The sequence below is a fragment of the Ovis canadensis genome, chromosome 24 (genome assembly GCF_042477335.2).
Source record: "Ovis canadensis isolate MfBH-ARS-UI-01 breed Bighorn chromosome 24, ARS-UI_OviCan_v2, whole genome shotgun sequence".
Lineage (NCBI taxonomy): Eukaryota > Metazoa > Chordata > Mammalia > Artiodactyla > Bovidae > Ovis > Ovis canadensis.
This window is the reverse complement of record NC_091268.1, coordinates 36,626,312-36,641,365: the sequence shown is the minus strand read 5'-3', so window position 1 is coordinate 36,641,365 and position 15,054 is coordinate 36,626,312. Positions and strand designations below refer to the sequence as shown.

Here is a 15,054-nt window from a genome sequence, read left to right as displayed (position 1 = left end):
TTGCTATTCTTTCTTTTTTAGACTTTTTATTTTGTATTGGAGTATAGCCAATTAACAATATTGAGATAGATTCAAGCGGACAGCAAAGGGACTCGGCCATACATATACATGAATCCGTTCTACCCCAAACTCCCCTCTCATCCAGGCTGCCATATAACCTTGAGCAGAGCTTCCTGTGTTATACAGTAGATCCTTGGTGGTTATCCATTTAAAATATAGCAGTGTGTACATGTTGATCCCAAACTCCCTAACTACCCTTCCCCCCTGTATCTTGCTATTCTTAATACAACTCATAAAAATCTTTCTGAGTTAATAAATACACTCTACTATTTTTAATGGCTGCATAATACTCCAAAGTACAGATGTTCTGAAACTAGTTCAGCTATATCTCAGTTAAAGGCTACTTGCTTTGCTTCTATACTTGTTTGTACTAAGAACAGTGCTCCAATAAGCCCCCTTATACCGCTACCATCATAAACCTTTTAAACTATATTTTAAAATAACTTTATATAAAGATCTTTTGTTTTTATGGGAAAGAGCCTAAGAATGGGTTTTTCAGGTCAAAGGGATTATGCAATTCTTATTTTAAACAATTGTCTCCAGATTGCATCCCAAAAGAGTCTGTTACAATTTATATTTCCGCCAACGCCATATGAGAGCATGTTCTCCAAATCCCTGGCAGCAGTCAGCTTTGCCTTCTTATTTTTGTTTGTTTGAGGATTTTCTTTTTATTGTGGACATTTTCAAACATCTTGAAACCAAATAAAATAGCATAATGAGGCCCCCAAATATTCACAACTCAGCTTCAGCAATTATCAACATTCTGCCATTACTATAGCTTTCTTTATAATTTTTGCAAATTTATGGACATAATGTGATATACTTGCTACTTCTAAAAAATCTTGGTTTTGCATTTCTCTAACTGCTAGTGTTTCTGAGCACATTTTTCACATGTTTGGAGTTCATCTTATGTAAGTGCCTATTCATTGCATTTGTATATTTCTTGGTTGTTTTTTTCTTGTCAATGTGTAGAAGCAGTTTGTATTATAGATGTTAATCTTTGTATTCTGTGTTGCTGATATTTTTGATGTTTGTTTACAATGTCTTTTGCCCTTCTAAGGATTGTAAATTTTTTATGTATTTTAAGTGTATGTTTTGTTTTCTTTTACAGCATTTATATTTTCTATATCACAAAAGAAACTTACCCACTACCACTACCAAATGAAAGCTGGTACAACCACTTTGGGAAGTTGTTTAGCAGAATCTGTTGAAGAGGAACATTTATATATCCTATGACCTAGAAGTTCTGTTCCTAAGTACATAACACAACAGAAATGCGTAGATGTGGTCACCCAAAGACGTGTGCGAGAATATTCATAACACTTCATCATAACCAAAAACTGATAGAGGGAAAAAGTGGTAATGCTGGTCAACATTAGAATACAAAAATAAATTGTGATATGTTCATATAATGTAACACTATACAACAACGAGAATGAGCTAACAACTACACTTGATGACTTGGACAATCTCATAAAAATAGTTTCGAAAAAGGAACCAGGGAGTTCCCTGGCAGTCCAGAGATTAGTATTCTTAGCTTCCACTGCAGGGGGGACTGGGTTCAATCCCTGATCAGAGAACTAAGATCCTGCAATCCATGCAGCATGACCAAAAAAAAAAAAAAAAGGAAAAAGGAAACCAGACATAGAAGAGAAAATACAGTATGATTCCCTTTATATAAATATCAAAAATAAGAAAACTGATTTATGGTGTTAGAAGACAGGGTAGAGGTTATGCTTAGATTGGGGTATAAGGAACTTTGTGGTGTTGCTGGTCATTGTCTGTGTCTTGATCTGTGTACGGGTTAAACAGATGTGTTCACTTTATGACCTATGACTTGCACACTTTTCTCTAAGTATGAAGTATTTCAGTAGAAAGTTGACAAGATCCACTTGAAAACCTGCACACAGATCTTTACAGTAGCTTTATTCATAATTGCCAAGACCTGGAAGCAACCAAGATGTCTTTCCATGGGTAAATGGACAAATTAACTGTGGTACATCTAGACAAAGGATTGTTATTCAGCACTAAAAAGAAATGAGCTATCAAACCGTGAGAAGATGTAAGGAAACTTAAATGCATATTACTAAGTGAGAAAAGTCTGTCTGAAAATGCTACATATTGTATGATTCCAACTATATGACTTGCTGGGAAAAGCAAAACTATGGAGACAGTAAAAATATCAGTGGTTGCCAGGGCTTTGGGGGAGGTGAGACAGAAATGAATAGGTGGAGTGCAGAAGACTTTTAGTGCAGTGAAAATACAGTGTAACAGTGGACACATGTCACTATCCATTTGTCCAAGCTCATAGAATATATAATGAAGGCATCAACTCTAAACTGTGGACTCTGAGTGATAATGATGGGTCAGTGTAGGTTCATCACTTTTACCATTTTAGTGGAGGATGTTAATAATGGGAACAGCTCTACAATTGTAAGAAGTATATGGGAAATCTCTGGACCTTCTATTCAGTTGCTATTAACCTAAAACTGCTGTAAAAAATAAAATCTATTTTTCAAAAAAGAATGAAAAAGATTTACTCTCTTCCTGATGGGTAATTATGCCATGGCATTTATTAAATTTTCCAATAAATTAAAATATTATCTATCATTTTATTAAATTCTCACATATGCTGATATATATTTCTGGATTCTCTATTTGATCCCATTGATGTATTTTTGTATTTGTCACTTCCTGTGCTGAAATTATATTGATAACTCTAGTTTTACAGTATGTTCTGATATCTGGTAAGACAAGCCCCCTTCTCATTACTCTTCATTGCCACACTTCTCTTGACTACTCTCAGGCATTATTCTTATATATAATCTCTATTTTAGTCCAGTTTTAAAGACCATGAAATAGATTCAATAGAGCAATAATAGAATTTCTTAATACTTACAATTTAATTTAGAGAATAGATATTTTAATCATTTTAAATCTTCCCATACAGCCATATCTTTTTATGTATTCACATTTTGTTTTATAGCCTTCATAAGATTTCACAGTTTTCATATAGGTACTGCGCCTTTCTAGTTAAATTTATTCCTAAGGACTTCCTTCTTACTGCTATCATGATTGGAATATTTTTCCCATTACTAATCCTGTTTCCTCCATTCTTTTGCAAGAATGGAGCAAGGCTATTGGTTTATGTACATGTCCAGAAGCAGAGCACAAACCGAGGTGTGGTGAATAAATGTTCCCTTTGTGCCAGGTGGAAGAAATTCATTTCCATCTGGCTTTTCCCAGCTTTTCTCCAGGATGGGTTTTAATTCAGTAGAGTCGACACAGTGCCAGGAAGCGAGAGGGTCCCGAGTCCTTGTCCCAGCCACCATCCCCTGAGACAGCCATGGTCTCCTTGCGTCCTGTCTCTTGTCCTTACCGGCCTGTGCTGCATTGTCCCGCTTTTCTTTCTGAAGAGTCTTCCCTCCTCCTTCTCTGTCTCTCTCCCTCTTCCTCCCTCCAGCAGGTGGCTCATATGGTAAAGAATCCATCTGCCAATGCAGGAGATGCAGGACACCCATGTTCAATCCCTGGGTCAGGAAGATCCCCTGGAGGAGGAAATGGTAACCCATTCCAGTGTTCTTGCCTGGAAAACCCCATGGACAGAGGAGCCTGGCAGTCTACAGTCCATGGGGTGGCAAAGAGTCGGACACGACTGAGCACACACATGCCCACACCTCCGTATCACGCTAGGCAGTGGGAACCTCCCTAGCGCCCCCTCTGTCCAGACACAGCACCCAGCATTTCCATCCAGGAATTAAGACACAGATCCCCTTGCACTTGGATCCCAAGTGTCTACGTGGGGTCCTCTCCTTGAGTGAAGGGGCTACAGAGTGATCCCCTTTTCCCAGGGACCTGCAACATCTTCTCATCCCTTGCTCCTCCTTCCTCTTCGTGTCTGGAGACTCCGCTCCACTCTTTCTTCATTCTCTTAAATCTAGGTTCATGCCACGAGTTACAGAAATACTCAAAAGGTAAAAGAAGTGTCTTTTTCTCTCTTTCTGCTTCCTCATCCCTTCTCTGAGGCAACAGAGTCAGGGCAGCCTCATTCAAATAGGAGAAGGGCTGTCAGGGGGAAAAAGAAGCTCTGGTGGGGAAAGCACTATGAATATTTCAACATAGTACCCACCAGACGTATAGGCACAGGGAAAAAAAAAAAACACTGGGGGAAATAAAAACAGAATGTTAACAGAGATGCTGTGCTTCCAAGAGGTGAAAACATGAATGAGTTTTCTAATTTATATATTTTTTTAAATTTTGCTAAGTTTGTAGAATTGTTACTTATATCATTACACACAAAAATTACCTAAACCAGCTCACTTGTTTGTGTTCTGTGTAAGTCAAATTTATCGCATGAGAAAGTCCTACAAACCCAAGCATAAATAAGAAACACAATGAACGTTTTAAAACAGATGTGCAGAGTACAACATGTAAAGCATAAAGGCAGGCTCAACTGGCTCAGCAGCTTGGGTTGGTTTCTAGAATGGCAATCACTTTTGTTATGAAGTTACGTTTATTATGCCGATTTGGGGGTCTTGGACCAGCTAAGCATGAGGGAGTAACCAAGTGAACCAGAGGATTCATGATGTACCTATTTCTAAAAGAAGTTTTGCACCATGAGGCAGTTGGGTTTTCCAAACCTAACCATATTAATGGTTAGAGGATGTCTTAGATCTGGTAGGTTCTTAAAAACAAAGCAAGATCTTGACAGGAATTCTTGCTCAAGTGCGGGGGATGGGGAAACTATATGAGAAGGCAATGAGGGATTTCCACGGAATTTCCCAGGCAAGAATATTGGAGTGGGTTGCCATTTCCTTTTCCAGGGGATCTTTCCGACCCAGGGATCGAACCCACATGTCCTGCATTGCAGGTGGATTCTTTACTCCTGAGCCAACAGGGAGGCCCATCTAACGCTTAGGAATCTGTAAGTATTGTGAAAACAGGGACTTTATCTTTCCTGCTTCCCAGGCTGAGATTACATATTTAATTTAATTAATTTAACTTAATAAATATTTATTGAATGAGTAATTGATTTGTATTTCATCATCTCTCGGTAGAGGCCACTAGCATAGTAACAAACGGCACAAGCTCTGAGGTCAGACATCTGAGTTCGAATCCGAGTTCTGAGCCTCGGCCTTTACCTTGCAAGTGCCGTGAAGAGTCAGTGAGTTAATGACGGATGGAAAAGCACTTGGAACAATACTTGGCAGGTGGGAAATTCTCTATAAGGGCCTCCGTTGGGAAAATGCCTGTCCCAGGAAAGCTCGGAGCCATCCCTTGCGGGGTGTCCGGGGGTTGTGGGTGTGAGTGCGATGGGAAGGGCAGGGAAAGGAGGGAAACAGCCGCTGAGGTTGCGCCCCGGCCCGAGCACCCAGCTGGCCCAGCCTGGGGCGGAGTCTCCTCCGGGCGGGCGGGGGCCGGGCGGTTCCCCGGAGGCACCGAGGGACCGGGCCAGCCGTGCGGCCGCCGTCTACGCGGGCTATGGCGAGCGCGGCCCGGGGGTCCGGCCCGTGGCCCCCGCTCCTGCTCCAGCTCTCGGCGCTCCTCGGCACGCTCAGGCCCCAGGTGAGAAGCGGGCGGCCGCGGAGCCTCCAAGCTCCGGTCGGGGGCGCAGGCGTCCGGGGGTGCGGCGGGACCACAGAGGGCGCCTCGCCCTCTCCCAAGTCCGGGTGCCCCCAAGTCAGCCCCTGGCTGGAGAAAACCTCCTCGTTTGGGGGAGTTGTCAGTTGCCCCACGAGCTGCAGAGGGGACCCAGCACCCCGCCCCTCCTGCGGCGTGGGGGTGTGGGGGGAGGGAACAGCCCGAGGGAGGGGGTCCCTCGCTTTCCTGCCAGGCCTCTTAAAACTTCTGGAACCCGGCTTCCTTGGAACTTTGAAGGTCCCCTGTGGAGAAGTGCGCCCACACACCGATTTTTACAGACAAATTCAGGCGGATCACAGCGCTCCCCCTTACCAGGGACTGGACCCCGAACTTACAACCTCTGGGATAAGTAAGCTGGACCTATGGGAATCCGGTTCAACCTTGCCGGAGCGGAAAAGTCCAGTCTTACAGAAATGCAGTGAGAGGGAAAAGCCAGGACTACAACCCAGGAGTCTAGCCTATAACCCCCAGCACAGCTATTGGCCTCCCAGAGGCAACTGTGCCCAAGTTGTGCTCAGATGGTGGAGCATCTGTCTGCAACCTGGGAGACCCAGGTTTGATCCCTGGGTGGGAAAGATCCCCTGGAGAAGGGAATGGCAACCCATTCTGGTCTTTTTGCTGGGAGAATTCCATGGACAGAGGATCCTGGCCGGCTACAGTTCATGGGGTCGCAAAGAGTCAGGCACCACTGAGCAACTAACACACACAAACGCACAGAGGCAACTGCTGCTGCCACCCCAGGCCCACTTCCAGCTTGAGACCCACCCCATGGTTGCCATCTAGGAATGTGAGCACAGTGTGGCCAGATTGGGTGTTTCCAGGGGAAAAAAAGAGAGAGAGAGAGAGAGAGAGAGAGAGAGAGAGAGAGAGAGAGAGAAAAGGCTAGAAATGACAAAAATTAGAAACTTGACTTTTTAAGTGAAATCTTTCCAATTTTTAGAAACTGGTAGACAAAATTTTAAACCCCCGATGGTCAAACAAAACTCAACCGTGGACTCAGTCTGGGGCTTCTTGCCCAGGACAGTCTCCCTCCTGCCACGTGGCAGATCACAAAACAGGGCGGGAAAAGAGAGGGCTCAGAGGCAGCTTCCTGACTCTACTCCAAAACCATTGGCTTGCCCCCAAACCTGAGGGTCCGGGGGCAGGACATGGCCTTTGCAGAGGTGCGGCAGGGCCACCCGGATGTTAGAGTTCCTGCTAGGAGCTCAGCCCCACCCTGTTTGCTCAAGGAAGGGCTGGAGCAGGTGAGTTAGCCCAGCGGGGGCCAGGCGCTGGGGCAGTGCCAGCCTCCTTCCCGTGGCCACCCCCCAGCCTTGGTCCAGGGGGCCCCCTGCAGGCTGGCACCAAAAGTAGCTGGGCCGGTTTGGGGGGCGGGGGCGCAGAATGGGTCATCCCCCAGAGAGGCAGACAGTGAAGCCAAGGAGAAAGGGACCAGTTGCTGGAACCAGAGAGACGGTGGTTCAAGTCCCAGTCCTGCCGTTTATCTGTGTGGCTTTAGGCTGATTACCTAACTTTTCTGAGCCTTAGTCTCCTTCACCTGTACAGTGGTAAGTATAATAGCACCGCTTTCTGGACTCCTGTGGTGGTCCAGTGCTGAGGACTTTGTGCTCCTAATGCAGGGGGCCTGGGTTCGATCCCTGATCAAAGAACTAGATCCTGCGTGCCAAACCAAGAGCCCTCAAGTGAAAGTGAACGTGTTAGTCACTCATGTCCAACTCTTTGCGACCCCATGGACTATAATCCTCCAGGCTCCTCTGTCTATGGAATTCTCTAGGCAAGAATACTGGAGTGGGTTGCCATTTCCTTCTCCAGGAGATCTGTCTGACCCAGGGGTTGAATCTGAGTTTCCTGCATTGTAGGTGGATTCTTTACTGTCTGAGCCACCAGGGAAGCTCTCACGCTGCAACTAAAATCCAGCTAAGCCAAATAAAAATTTTTAATAAAAGCATCAGTCTCTTAGGGAGGCTGTAAGAGTCACTGATGTCCTTTTGTAAAGGAGCCAGGCTCCCAGCTCCCACTGTCACCCCTCTCTAGGGTCTTGGAGATCAGGGGGTGGAGCCAGTAGCTTTCCCATCCTTCTTTCCATTTCCCTCTGGGGGACAGGGAGTCCCTGCCTGAAAGGACTAGGGTGGTCCCAGGCCTCTCAGAAGATGTGGCTTTGTTTCCACTGCAGGTTCAGAGCTTCACACCAGAGAACCTCCTGTTTGTGTCTACCCTGGATGGAAGTCTCCACGCACTGAGCAAGCAGACTGGAGACTTGAAGTGGACGCTGAAAGATGGTAAAGAAGGGCTGTCATTCCCTGGACCTCAAGCTGGGGGAGGTCACCTCAGGATAAGAGCATGGGGTCTAGAATCCAATACTCAGGTGTCTTCAGTCAGCTTTACCACTTACGCAGGCTGTGTGGCCTTGGAAAAGTCACTTCTCCTCTCTGAGCCTCAATGTCCTCACCTGTAAAATAGGGCCAAGGGTAACGACCCTACCTACATACAGGAGAGATATTACATTACGCTCATGACAAAATGCTCACTTGGTGTCCGGCACACGGTAAGTACCAATGTGAGGTATGCCTTTCAATGGAGAGTTTGGAGGGGACTGCTCATGGTTGTGTCCTTGTCCCTGCAGATCCCATCATCCAGGGGCCAACATACGTCACAGAGTAAGTGGACTGGGCTCTCTCAAGGCACGGACAGCTGGGAGATGGGGAAGCCAGTGTTGCCTGGAGGGGCACATGGGCTGGAAGGAAGGGAAGAAATTCGGGTCTGGAGCTCTGTGGCGCCTCCTGTCAGGGGTGGGCTCCTACAGGCAGAGAAGTTGGAGGGAAAGGGCCCTCTTGGAATCAGGGGGTGTGAACGAACCTTCCCCCCGCTCCTCTGCCCCACAGGACCGTCTTTCTCTCAGACCCAGCTGATGGCAGCCTGTACATCTTGGGGACCCAGAAACAGCAAGGATTAATGGTGTGTTTCGTACTGTGCTTGGATGGGCGAGGATCAGGACTTCTGTTAGCCAGGGCACTGAGGGGGCTCTAGGGCCAGAATCTGAGTGTCCTGCAGAGGATGAAGTCTGAGAGCACTAGGGCAAGGCTGTCTGGAGGGGCCTGTCGAGGTTGGGAATGGGGGGTGACTCTGGCTGTGTCTGTACAGCAGGCTGTCAGGTCTCTGAGAGTGTCAGGAGCTTCTCCAGGGGCTCTCAGGGTTTTTAGGGGAAACCTATGTATAGGTGGTTGTTTAGTTGCTGTCATGTCCTACTCTTTGCAATATCACTGACTGCAGCCCACCAGGCTCCTCTGTCCATGGGGTTCTTCAGGCAAGAATACTGGAGTGGGCTGCCTTCTCCAGGGGATCCTCCCTACCCAGGGGTCGAACCTGCATCTCCTACAATGGCCAGTGGATTCTTTACTGCTGGGAAGCCCGTGCATCAGTTACTTTTTGCTAAATAACACGTCGCCCCAAAACTTCAAATGCAGACAGTTTATTTAACTCATTTTCGTGGGATGACAGGTGCTGGACTCAGCCAGGTGGTCTTGCTCAAGCATCTGTGGTCAGCTGTCAATCAGCTGGCTCTTTTGTTGAAAGCTGGTTGGTAGTTGGCTGGCTTTCAACAGGGGCCACTGGGCCAGGGGTCTCTCATCTTTAAGCAGACAAGCCTGGACTTGTTCACATGGTATCAACAAGGGAATCAGAAGCAGCAGGAGGGGGCAAAGCCAGGGGATGAGCAGTTTTCAAGCTTTGCTTATTCTCTTATCCCTTAGTATCCACAGAGGATCAGTTCCAGGTCAAGCTCCCACCACCAAAATCAGAGGGTGCTCAAATCCTTTATGTAAAACGGCATAGTATTTGCATATAACCTAAAGGTATCCTCCCATATACTTTAAATCATCTTAGATTACGTATAAGACCTAATACAATGTAAATGTCATGTAAGCAGTTGCCAGGTGTGCAGCAAAGTCGTTTTGCTTTTTGGAACTTTCTGAAGCCTTTTTTTTCCCCAAAAAATATTTTCAATCTGCAATTGATTGAATCTGTGGGTGCAGAACCCCTGGATAGGGAGGCTGCCTGTATCACGTTCACTAATGTCTCATCAGCCAAAGCTGGTCACGTGGCCAAGCACAGAGGCCGGCAGTATCAGACCTCTGACTGTGCCATGGGAGGCCTGCCAGGACGGGCTTACTCTGTGATTAGGAAACTGAATTGATAAGAAATGTTGGTGTGTCCAACGGGCAGGCCCCAGCAAACAGACAGCACACTCCTACTGGAGAGATTAAGGACGTGTTATTAATGGGGTTACTTACAAAGATGGGGACCTAGTCTTATTGTTGTTCAGTCATGTCTAACTCTTTGCGACTCCATGGACTGCAGCATGCCAGGCCTCTCTGTCCCTCGCCATCTCTCCAAAACATCTCCCGAAGTTTGCCCAAATAGTACTGGAGTGGGTTGCCATGCCCTCTTCCAGGGGATCTTCCCAACCCAGGGATAGAACCCCGGTCTCCCTCATTGCAGGTAGATTCTTTATCATCTGAGCCACCAGAGAAGTCCAAGAATCTGGAATGGATAGCCTTGCCTATCCCTTCTCCAGGGGATCTTCCCGACCTAGGAGTTGAACTGGGGTATCCTTCTTTGCAAGTGAATTCTTTACCAACTGAGCTACCCATGGGGCCGAGGGGAGGAAACCGGAAGGCAGGGTGCCGAGTCCTATGGCCCGTACTGTGGGATGCTATTTATCATCTCTAAGCCAGTGGGGGGAGCAGTTATCACTACCTGGAGCTGGAAGGGGTTTGGGGAGAGGACCACATGACAGGAGGCCTTTGGGGGAGAGGCACAGCCAGCTCACGATGACTCTGGGAGAGGAGCCCAGGGAACCCTCCCCCTGTTCCTGCCCCTTCCCTTATCCCAGCCCCACTAGAAGCCAGAGCACAGGGCGCCCACTGATGGGATCCACACAAGTGTGTCTCCCAGGAGAGGCAGAGAGCAGACCTCCTGTTCATCCAGCTATGTGTCCACCATCGGGTCTTATGGGGCAGGTGTGGCTATCGGTGACATCACTCCCCTGCCTCTGGGATAAAGTCCAGTCGCTCCAACAAAGCACATCAGGACCAGCTCACTCCCGCAGTGTCTTCACTCACCACGGGCACCTGTGTGTACACACATGTGCACACACTCACACTGATTCATTTCTTGAATATGCCAGCTCTGGGGCTTTACCTTTTCCCCATAGGGTTCCAGACTGCCTGGGTTCCAGCTCGCTGCAGTAACAGCACACACATCCCCGTGGATCCACAGGGCTTGCTCTCTTGCTCACACCGTGTGACCCATGTGGGTCCTCAGGGTCCACCTGTCCTCTGTCCACCATGGTCTTCTGCAGATTCAAGCTGTCAGATGCTCTGTCTCAACCTGGGCTTCTCCTGCACCAAAGAGTGTAGAAAGTGACATGGTTTCTTCTGTGCCCTCCCTTCGGCTAAAACGGGTTTCATGGCTGTGCCCACTTTAAGCACAAAAGACGGGTAATCTCACCAGGAGCCCAGAAGGAGAACCAGAATATTTGTGAAACGTGCTCCCCTTCCCCACGCTGGTTCCTATTCATCCCCCAAGGCCCAATTTAAAATCCAAACTCCTTTCCAGCCCGTGCTCTTGCCTCCAGCTTGCCTCCACTTCCGTCTGCCCTTCTCCATGCCCACTCCCAGTGCCCTGGCTGTTCCTCAAACATGCCACCTGAGCTCTTCAGTAGGTGGCCCTGCTGGTGGTCTCAGCATTCTGTCCCTCTGCCCTCCACGTGCTCCTGAGCCTCACTACTCCCTTGGCTTGAGTTCTTACTCTCTAGCCTCCCTATGTGAAATAGCGTCTCTAATCACTCTCTATCCTAGTTTTCTGAGTTTGTTTTAATAACAGTTACTACCTATGCTAAAGCTGAAACTCCAGTACTTTGGCCACCTCATGCAAAGAGTTGACTCATTAGAAAAGACTCTGATGCTGGGAGGGATTGGGGGCAGGAGGAGAAGGGGACGACAGAGGATGAGATGGCTGGATGGCATCACGGACTCGATGGACATGAGTCTGAGTGAACTCCGGGAGATGGTGATGGACAGGGAGGCCTGGCGTGCTGCGATTCATGGGGTCGCAAAGAGTCGGACATGACTGAGCGACTGAACTGAACTGAACTGAACCACTACTCGGCATTGTCATTTTTGTTTGTTTATTATCACCCACACCAGAAATGTAACTCTGTGCAGAAAGGCACTTGGGCCCCAGCACCCAGCTAGTAATAGGTGGAATGACTGAATGAATGAATGCACCGCTGAGCGTCCTCCTTCAGTCCTTCCGTCCCTCATGCCTGTACCAGGTACCCTCAGCTTCTGTGCTCCCCTATCACAGCACTAACCTTACACGCCAGCTGTAGGTTGTATTGCCTTTTGTTGTCTGTCCTGACTCAGTACATGTTTGTGCCTGGGGCACTGTCTTCTAAGAGCTCTGTATGTGGAGTTTGGGGACTTTTTTTCACTTTGATATAATTTCAAACCTAAGGAAAAAGTGCAAGGATACTACAGAGCAATTCTTTATTCCCTTTACCCAGCTGCGTCAATTTTTTTAATGTCTTATCACTTTCACTCTATTATTCTCTTCAGTTCAGTTCAGTCGCTCAGTCATGTCCGACTCTTTGCGACCCCATGAATCGCAGCACGCCAGGCCTCCCTGTTCATCACCATCTCCTGGAGTTCACTCAGACTCATGTCCATCGAGTCCGTGATGCCATCCAGCCATCTCATCCTCTGTCGTCCCCTTCTCCTCCTGCCCCCAATCCCTCCCAGCATCAGAGTCTTTTCCAATGAGTCAACTCTTCACATGAGGTGGCCAAAGTACTGAAGTTTCAGCTTCAGCATCAGTCCTTCCAAAGAAATCCCAGGGTTGATCTCCATTATTCTCTCTTAGTAGATAGATATAGATAATATTACATGTATGTGTGTATATATATGTATATATATATGTGTGTGTGTGTGTGTGTATATATATATATATGTATATAAAGGGCTTCCCTGATAGCTCAGTTGGTGAAGAATCTGCCTGCAAAGCAGGAGACCCCGGTTCAGTTCCTGAGTAGGGAAGATCAGGTGGAGAGGGATAGGCTACCCACTCCAGTATTTTGGGGCTTCCCTTGTGGCTCAGCTGGTAAAGAATCCTCCTGCAGTGAGGGAGACCTGGGTTTGATCCCTGGGTTGGGAATATCCCCTGGAGAAGGGAAAGGCTACATACTCCAGTATTCTGGCCTGGAGAATTCCATGGACTGTCAGTGGGATTGCAAAGAGTCGGACATGACTGAGTGACTTGCACTTTCACTTTCATATATATAAAATTTATATTATTCTTATTAATAGATAGATATATAGAGGTAATATTAAACATGTATATATAAAATTTATATTATTCTATCTTAGTAGATATAGATAGATAATATTCCACATGTGTTTATCTATAGATAAAGATAGATACTATTATATGTGTATCTATAAAATTTCTTTTTCTGAACTCTGAGAAAGAATTGCAGACATTCTGTCCCTTTATTCCTAAAGTATCATTGTGTATTCCTAAACAACGACTTTCTCCTACACAACCTGAGCGTAAATTCTCAAACTCAGGAGATTTAACATTGAGGCAATAGTGTTATCTAATCCACAGTCCATATTAATGTTTCACTTTTCAAAGACTTTATTTAATTAATTATTTATTTTTGGCTGTGTGGCAAGTGGGGGCTACTCTCTAGTTGCATCTCACAGGCTCCAGAGTGCTCAGGCTCAGTTGTTACAGTGTACAGGCTTAGATACTGTGGAGCATGTGGGATCTTCCCAGACCAGGGATCAAACCCGTATCCTCTGCACTGGCAGGTGGATTCTTAGCCACTGGACCACCAGAGAAGTCCCGTATTAATTTTGTCAAGTGTCCCAGTGGTGTGCTTTATTGTTTTCAGTCCAGAACTTGAACCAAGACCACCCCTTGCATCTGGTCCTCATGTCTCTTGACAGTGAAAGTGTCAGTCGCTAAGTTGTGTCCGACTCTTTGCAACCGCATGGACTGTAGCCCACCAGCTCCTCTGTCCATGGGATTTCCCAGGCAAGAATATTGAAGCAGGTTGCCATGTCCTTCTCCAGGGGATCTTCCTGACCCAGGGATCAAACCCAGGTCTCCTGCATTGCAAGCAGAGTCTCTACCATCTGAGCCACCAAGGAGGCCAGCCTTGTCTCCTGGGTGTCCCTTAATCTGGCACAGTTCCCCAGCATCTCCGAGGCCGTCGTGGCTGCTGAAATTTTCAAGTCTCAGCGAGTGTTTCTGAGGGTGTTAGTCCAGGAGCGCGTGATCAGGTGGCATCTTGGCACTGGGGGTGGGATTTACTGCAGCTCCTTTGGAGGTCGTGTAGCAGAGTGGTTAATTGTGTGGGTTCTGGAAGCTGGCTCTGCTACTTACAGCTGTGTGACATTAGCCAAGTTACTCAGCCTCTCGGAAAATGGATATGATCAACGTTGTGCCCAGCAAACAGGTTGCATGTGTTTCTCTGCTCTTCCCGCTCCCCAGAGGCTGCCCTTCACCATCCCTGAGCTGGTTCACGCCTCCCCGTGTCGCAGCTCTGATGGTGTCTTCTACACAGGTAAGCATCCCTCCAGCCTGGGGTCCTAGTCCAGCAGGGACAGGACCGAGGTCCAGCCGGGCCAGCAGGGCATGGTGCAGACAGGCTGCACACCCTCTCCAGGTCATCTAGAGAGCGGGCACCCTTCCCACCTCCACAGGCCGGAAGCAGGATGCCTGGTTTGTGGTGGACCCTGAGTCAGGGAAGACGCAGATGACGCTGACCACAGAGCGACCCTCTACCCCCCGCCTCTACATCGGCCGGACGCGTGAGTCAGACCCCAGCTGCTCCCCAAGCTCTGGACAGCCCCCGCTTTGGCTCCTCCCAGGCCTGGCAATTGCTCTCCACGCTGAGTTTGGGCCAGTCAGTCACTCTGTTAGTCAACAAACTTGTCACTGAGCACTGAACAACGAGCCAGGGACACGGCAGTAACAAAACAAACGTGGTTCGGCCATAGTGATGCTCACAGAGTCTGGCCTCCAGGCTGGGTGCTCAGAAAGCCCCTGCCTCTGCAAAATGAGGTCCCCCGGGTGAGAGAGGGGGAGGAGCGTCACGTGGGCGTTCCTGGTAACCCTGCTTCTGGGTGTCCCCAGAGTACACGGTCACCATGCACGACCCCAGGACCCCAACCCTGCGCTGGAACACCACCTTCCGCCGCTACTCCGCACCCCCCATGGACGGCTCACCTGGTAAATGTGAGTGTCTCCCTGCCCTGGCCCCGCCTTAGAGCAAGGTCCCCAACTTGA

The 15,054-nt window shown here is 47.8% G+C and overlaps 1 protein-coding gene across 2 annotated transcripts in view; it reads left to right on the top strand.

The window, feature by feature from the left end:
• The first annotated feature begins 5,489 nt into the window (after nt 1–5,489).
• The window catches only part of ERN2 (endoplasmic reticulum to nucleus signaling 2), a 25,935-nt gene continuing 16,370 nt past the window's right edge, over nt 5,490–15,054 (top strand). The window contains exons 1-7 of one of the 2 annotated variants that reach the window (XM_069570364.1): nt 5,490–5,625; nt 7,874–7,979; nt 8,324–8,357; nt 8,583–8,655; nt 14,257–14,329; nt 14,469–14,576; nt 14,902–15,003. In XM_069570364.1, coding sequence (XP_069426465.1) covers nt 5,542–5,625; nt 7,874–7,979; nt 8,324–8,357; nt 8,583–8,655; nt 14,257–14,329; nt 14,469–14,576; nt 14,902–15,003 — 580 coding nt within the window. In that variant the 5' untranslated portion in view covers nt 5,490–5,541. The remainder of the gene's footprint in view (nt 5,626–7,873; nt 7,980–8,323; nt 8,358–8,582; nt 8,656–14,256; nt 14,330–14,468; nt 14,577–14,901; nt 15,004–15,054) is intronic. The other variant, XM_069570363.1, reaches the window with a different exon arrangement.